General features: G+C 43.0%; 1 protein-coding gene across 2 annotated transcripts; it reads right to left on the bottom strand.

Moving 5' to 3' along the window:
• Positions 1-2239: 2239 nt before the first annotated feature.
• adcyap1b (adenylate cyclase activating polypeptide 1b) lies at positions 2240-4750 on the bottom strand (the record flags this gene model as incomplete). 2 transcript variants are annotated; one of them, XM_084447338.1, is made up of 4 exons in its annotated part: positions 2240-2423; positions 3064-3168; positions 3500-3634; positions 4647-4750. In XM_084447338.1, the coding sequence occupies 4 exons, from the start codon at positions 4748-4750 to the stop codon at positions 2240-2242; spliced, it is 528 nt and encodes a 175-aa protein (XP_084303464.1). The 2 variants fall into 2 exon arrangements, with proteins under 2 accessions (XP_084303464.1, XP_084303465.1); XM_084447339.1 differs by lacking the exon at positions 3064-3168.
• Between the last annotated feature and the right edge of the window lie 2143 nt (positions 4751-6893).

Genomic DNA, 6893 nt, shown 5'->3' with positions numbered 1-6893 from the left:
GTGGTCCCAGTCCCGTTACAGAGTGGACCCAGAGTGGACCCAGAGTGGACCCAGAGTGGACCCAGATTGTGGTCCCAGTCGTGTTACAGAGTGGACCCAGAGTGGACCCAGAGTGGACCCAGAGTGTGGTCCCAGTCCCGTTACAGAGTGGACCCAGAGTGGACCCCAGAGTGGACCCAGAGTGTGGTCCCAGTCCCGTTACAGAGTGGACCCAGAGTGGACCCAGAGTGGACCCAGATTGTGGTCCCAGTTCTGTTACAGAGTGGACCCAGAGTGGACCCAGAGTGGACCCAGAGTGTGGCCCCAGTCCCGTTACAGAGTGGACCCAGAGTGGACCCAGAGTGGGCCCAGAGTGGACCCAGAGTGGACCCAGAGTGGACCCAGAGTGTGGTCCCAGTCGTGTTACAGAGTGGACCCAGAGTGGACCCAGAGTGTGGTCCCAGTTCTGTTACAGAGTGGACCCAGAGTGGACCCAGAGTGGACCCAGAGTGGACCCAGAGTGTGGCCCCAGTCCTGTTAAGAGTCACTACGTTGGTGGATAAGTAGAGGGGGTTAATTGGCCACCATCCGCTCTTTGACTCCCCCTAAGCCTCTCTGTCATCCCACCCTGGTCTCTCCCCCTCCAAGGCACAGGGATACCTCCTCCACACCGTTACCAGGGGTGACCGTCTCTCTCTAGGGCCTCATCACTCTGTTATCTCACAGGATCATTCTCTGTACTGTACGTACACTAATCCCCATCTGCTCTCTGTGTATATATCTCTCTCTCAGTCGTACACATTTCTCTCATCATCACATAGATATACTCTTAAGGACATCTAACACAGATAAGCATCATCATAGCAATAAGCATATCACTGTAAAATCAACACCAGACAAGATTTTTTACAAGTTGCAGGACCTTGATGAATAAATAAATCAATGTCGTCAGGACAAGGCAATAAGGGGGGTTTAATTCCACAAGTCAGTGCAGTAGCAGCTGTGCTCTGTGTAATAGGAAGATATCATCGCCTCGAGCTCGGACAGGGTCTTCCTGCGTTACTCACAGCTCTCGAAAGTGCACTGGCATCTAATTAGACCACAACCAGCCCCCAACACAGCACTAGCCGAACGGCAAGACAACATGCAGTTCTTAGCAGATCGCCAAGGAATCCCTCTCAACATGCAGTAAATAAGCATATTATTATACATCTGATAAACTTAGTAAAGTTGACCTCCCGTGCCGACCTCCCTGGTTTCAGGCGCGATGCCTGAGTTTAGGGTCGGGGGTTAACCTCACAGGGAACGGCGAGGTGACACACGCTCCGAACAGTGTTCGTTCAGAGGAGAGAAGCAGCCCAGACAGCAATCCGATCAGGGCCATATACAGGCCAGATCTCGCACTTGTGGCTTAGTTCCGGCCCATATACGGCCCAGATCCGCTTGCTATCTGGGAGGCGAGTGGCGGTTTGTGAGAAACTGCCGACAATAGCCTGGAGGGTCACATGACTAGGGGTGCCCATGATAAAATCACAACCTTCTCATCACCTTCAACGACCTGACCACGCCATTCAACCCCTGCAACACAATTACTCCATGCATGAGCAGTGGGCGGGGCCTCACCAGTCCTAGGGAATACAGTCATTTGTCCAGTGCCCCCATTCCAAAAAGTCTGGGGCCTGATTGCAAACCTCACACAGTCGCCCACAACGTGAGGCGGTCAATTGCGTTTAGGGGCCACATCTATCCAATCAAATCAGACTGTCTGAATTATTGGTGTGCATGCTCAGTGCATCTTTGGGCCTGTTTTGGGAAACAAACAAAACAACAGCTAAAAAAATAGAACGTTGGTTACAAAAATAAGTATAACATTCAATACTTTGATTGTCTTTTTAAAATCTATTTATTTTCTGCATATGTAGATGACTTTTTAAATATTTCAAGCGCATAATGTTGAAGGTGCACAATTTCCTTTTTTTTCGATTTTTGTTTGTTTGTTTTGTTTTCAACATATTGACATGAAAATAAAATATTGGTCCACAAAGTATATAGGTCTAACTGTGCGGTATCAAGTGCTTTTGTACAAAAAGAAAAACAATATTATTATTAAAATATTCATTTTAATGGCTTTACTTCATACATAAATACATGTTTAAAGAACACAGGCGCAATCCACTGTTTGGTCAGTTATATCAGAATGACTTTTTGATTTTACGATTGGATATATACACAGGAGGGTATTTTGGGCTCTCTGGGGACGTTACAAATAAGAAAGGCGACGTCCTTTGTTTCGCACCCTCTGTCTGTACCTTCTCCCAAGGACCGCTGCCAGGTACTTTTTGACTGCCATCTGTTTTCGGTAACGACTGTAGCTGTCGGTGAAGATCCCGTCCGAATGCCTTTTGGATAAGGGTTCCGACTCATCTTCCATACTGCTCTCCTCCCTGCAAAACGACACATAGCCTATTAAGTTACAGTCTATGATTCAGTAGACAATTATCCCCCCTATCACCAAGTCTTATTACAGCCTTAGGACTTGATTGGTGAGATTTAATCTATGCAATACGGAGCCATGGAACACCATTAATAATTTAATATTTGCTTAATGTTAACATTTTTCGTTCATTTATGATGAAAATATGTTATAGAAATAAAGATTAAAGCCATTAGACAACTGTTATAAATTATTCATGCCTTAACCTTAATGTATTCTGACGCCTTTTTTCTGTTTCTCAACAGTGCTTTAATACAGGACCAACCCCCACCGGTCATGTTACATACTGTAGGCCTATTGTGAGTTGTCAGTATTAGATTTTTTTGCGAGTTATTTAAGAAAACTAGTTTTAAGTTGTTAGTAACCTATAGTGACCAACCAACCAACCAACCATGAACGCTTTAACCCGCGACAACAAAGAACGAAAGGGCGAAATGTCTTGAAATGACAGTGAAGGAAAAAAAAAACATCCACACAAAAACATGAGACCATATCACACAAATAATGCACGACAGAAACTAAAGCCAAAAGCACGGGATATAGAACAAAAATGATGACGTCAGGTAAACGCTTATAAGAAATGCCCTTACCCTACACGTATTGTCATCAGAGAATGCAGATATTGTCTCGCTGTTAACTGACCCAGGATCTCCCTCAAGGCTCTATCTAATTCTTCATCTGCATGCCTCTCTGTTCTGAGATGATACAACGCCAAACACACACATCAGTGACCACGCGCATCCAGAATGAGCAGTAGCCTCAATGTGTCCCTAGCAGCTAAATATCACATTGGCTTCGATCTGTTCGTCAAGATTCTGTTACACCCCCTCTGTCTGTCTGTCTCTCTGTCTGTCTGTCTCTCTGTCTGTCTATCTAACTATCTGTCTGTTAGTCTGAATTATGGAAATAGCCTAACATTGAACAACGAGTAACTCTGAAAAACAAACCAAGCAAACATTAACAGCAAAATTCATCAAAAATGGATCTCTATCAAAAGGTAATTAAAATCCTATACTGCATATTTACCTCTTCTCGGGCGGGTAGTACAGCGTGTATACGTCATCGTCTAGAGATGGGGGGCTTCGTATACCAATCTGATCATTGTCAAAAGCCATGTCAGCTAACGAATTTCCGTTCTCGTCATATGCGTCGTTTTCAAGTCTGCAATGAGAAAAGAGATGTGATTTTATAAGATCTAGGCTATTCAGAAATTATTCCGACGAAGATGTGCTGTGGAAATGATTGACTCAATAATGGTGTCGTCGATATTATGTAAAATAGTTGAAATAAATGTAATTTCAAAATTCCTATAAAGGTAAGGATGCTACAAAATCTGCCAGCAAACGAAAACAAGTGTTAAATAGCCTTCTAACAGTTTGCAGAAGTCCAATGATAGCCAATCTCATAGCCAATCTGATAGCAACTTGTTACTGAAATCATTAATGACATTTTAGCATCGAACAATTAGTCCCACGTCTATGGCGAATAACTATATTTCAGGCAATTTTGAAGGCATTGTTTTCAAAAATTGCTGTTATTTCAACCACTGTGAATTATTCAAATAGACTCAATGCAGTCAATAAGATAAATATGTTGGTAGGCATTCGAAAGGACTGTGCTAACATTACAATTCGAGTTAAACCCGGGTCAGTGAAGCTATGTAAATGTATGCCTATTGCAGATATGCTTCTATAACTTTAAATAAATAAAGATGCATCTCAATAGAACTGTGGAGCAATCCCATTCGTTTTGCCTCGCCTCTCCTTGGTGACGCATCTCCCCGTCATCCCATGGGCTATCCGCTGCATTCTCATTTTAATAAGGGGACTTCTATAGCCTCTCACTGGACACATACAGTAGCTCCTCGCGCAAACCACTCCGCTGTCATTTCCCTTATTAAACACGAACCCTACGATTACAATTACTTTGTGATGAAGACCGATTAACCATAAATAATCATGGTTATTGATTTTAGAACGTGGTAACATGCAAACAATATTGTGTGGAAGGGCTGCGTAAAAGAATGTAGCCTATAGGTTATCCCCTCGTACAAAGCAGCATCCTTTGCTTTGGTAATTACAGCCGAAGAATAAATAGTTACTCATACACTTGACAAATATTTTAACTCATCCGTCATGAGTTCTAGGTAACAGTAAGGGCACGTAGTACATACCTAATCTTAGGGTAACTTAGTCCCATAGGAGTGCAGGACACGCTGTAGTGCATTATGATTCCATAGATGAGCAAGACTAGAGTCGCGCTACTAGACCTGGCCATGCTGTTGGAAAATCAAAAACAACAAGTTAAACAGCTGAAACGGACACAAATATTACTTACATGCTTTCTTAGTATTTAAAAAAAAAATCGAAGCCCCACCCCCTTTATCTCTGGGACTGATATAAATTCATTAACATAGACAAAGACAAAAAAAAATAATGTCCGCATATCAAAAACAGATTCAATCGCATGATGTTTTAGCAACTATATCCAGCACATTCCTTAAAAGTTTGGGGAGGATGCGACACCAAATCGACTTCCAACGGATATACAGACAGCCCGGAGGACTCTTCGGGTAGAAGAATACATTCCAAACTTAAAATCGGGTTCATTCATAGGCTATAATTTTGTCCGACTTTAAACTCATTCCGGCCAAATGTGCCCGTTTTCACCGACAGAAGAGGCTGCAGCCACGTACCTATAGCAGAAGAAGAGCAGCGCTGCTGGGTGCGATCCGGGCGCGGCTGTGGTGGAGTGTGAGAGAGAGGGAGAGAAAGAGAGAGAGAGAGAGAGAGAGAGAAAGAGAGAGGGAGAGAGATCTGTTCCTCTCAGCGTCTCTGTCTGTTGTGTCTCAGGCGCCTCCGCGGTTTGTCGGTGCCCCTCGTATCGCCAACCTCTGCACTTTTATACACAAATATGTGACTAAAAGGAGTTGTTTGAACAAACCAACACCGCAATAACAATGAATCCCGGGAGTTAGTCTACATATCTGTGTTCTGAACTTTTTGCCCTGCGCTGTGATTGCCTTGGGTTTTTATCCATGCCTTTTATCAATAGCGCTAAGTCGCATTAAGCATGCTATAGACGTCATCAACCCTTCCTACCGGAGTAATGGTGCAGTTGTTTCCTCGTCAATGAGCCCGTCAGACAGACCCCCCCCCAACCTCTCTGGTACAAGTTTACTTTACAACTCCCCCCCCCCCCGTTATGAATTTGACAGGACGGGAAGCGCGCGTCATTTCTCCCGTATCGGTATACCATAATGTCCTAAAGACCACAGGCCCATCAATAACTCTAATTACGGGGTCATTATTATGACTTTTAGAGCGTCAGAAGGGAATTCGCATTCGCGTCTAGCACCACTCATAATAACCACAGCTCAAAACCTGCGGGAGCTGTCCAGTGATTCAGTGCTGAAATGAAAATAAAAAGCAGGCGGTCGCTGGATTATGGATTTGATTTCACTAGAGGGATGTTTGACATTGCAGTCTGATTTATAATCACGTCCACTGAAATAGTTTATCGACAAACTACATATTTGAACACAGTTTTGCGTAAAACACACAGGTGCACTTGTAGAACATTATATGTGGAATATTATATTGTCACTTTTGTGAATTGAATTGCTATATTAAACAAAACAGAGGCCATCTCGAACGTTTATGTAAATTGATTTTGACGGGGAATAACGTAGCCTAATGCATTCGATTCAATTAATTCGTTAATTATGAATTAGGCCTACAGCTTTAATTCCAAATTAAAACGCATTTTACTCAAACAAAATTATTTGCATGTAAATGTTTGTAATAACATATTAGAAACCATGTTTAAGGATAACTAGGCTATAGTTAGCCTACTACCATTCCCCCGTGTTTCGTTGCCCACACACCAAAGAGACCCCTGGGGAATGTGATCCCCTGCTGATAGAGAACGATTTCACGTCAGCAGTTTGTTTACTCTGACGCAATATGACGCACAGTCATCGCAAGGGTCAAACCCCACTTTTATTGGACGTGATTCCATTGAAGAACACGTAGAGTGTCTGATATAAGATCCACAGGGTTCTAGTACCGTCGTTTGAAGGATTACGTCCATGGACGAATGGCGCCATCGTGTGGAAAAGAGGTAGACTTGGAGTCTCCTTTTCTCCTGTGTGTGTTATACGGCCACGTCACCGGCAACATTAAAAAAAAAGCTAACAAATATTTAATATATTTTTTTTTTAAATCTAACAAATATAAAAAAAACTCCTCACTCCAACACCTGCTGAAAGCTGAGAAACTGCGCTTTCTAGTGTTATAGGGAAAATCCAATTAATATTCGAAATGTTGTCACTGTACTTTCAGGGTTAAACTCCGCGTTAAAAGCACACACACACACACACACACACACACACAAAGGGCGTGGTGTTCATTTACAGTGG

This window comes from Borostomias antarcticus, assembly GCF_949987555.1.
Source record: "Borostomias antarcticus genome assembly, chromosome: 12".
NCBI classification, from domain to species: Eukaryota; Metazoa; Chordata; class Actinopteri; order Stomiiformes; family Stomiidae; genus Borostomias; species Borostomias antarcticus.
Note: the sequence above shows the minus strand (reverse complement) of the source record. Positions and strands in the feature narration are given on the sequence as shown.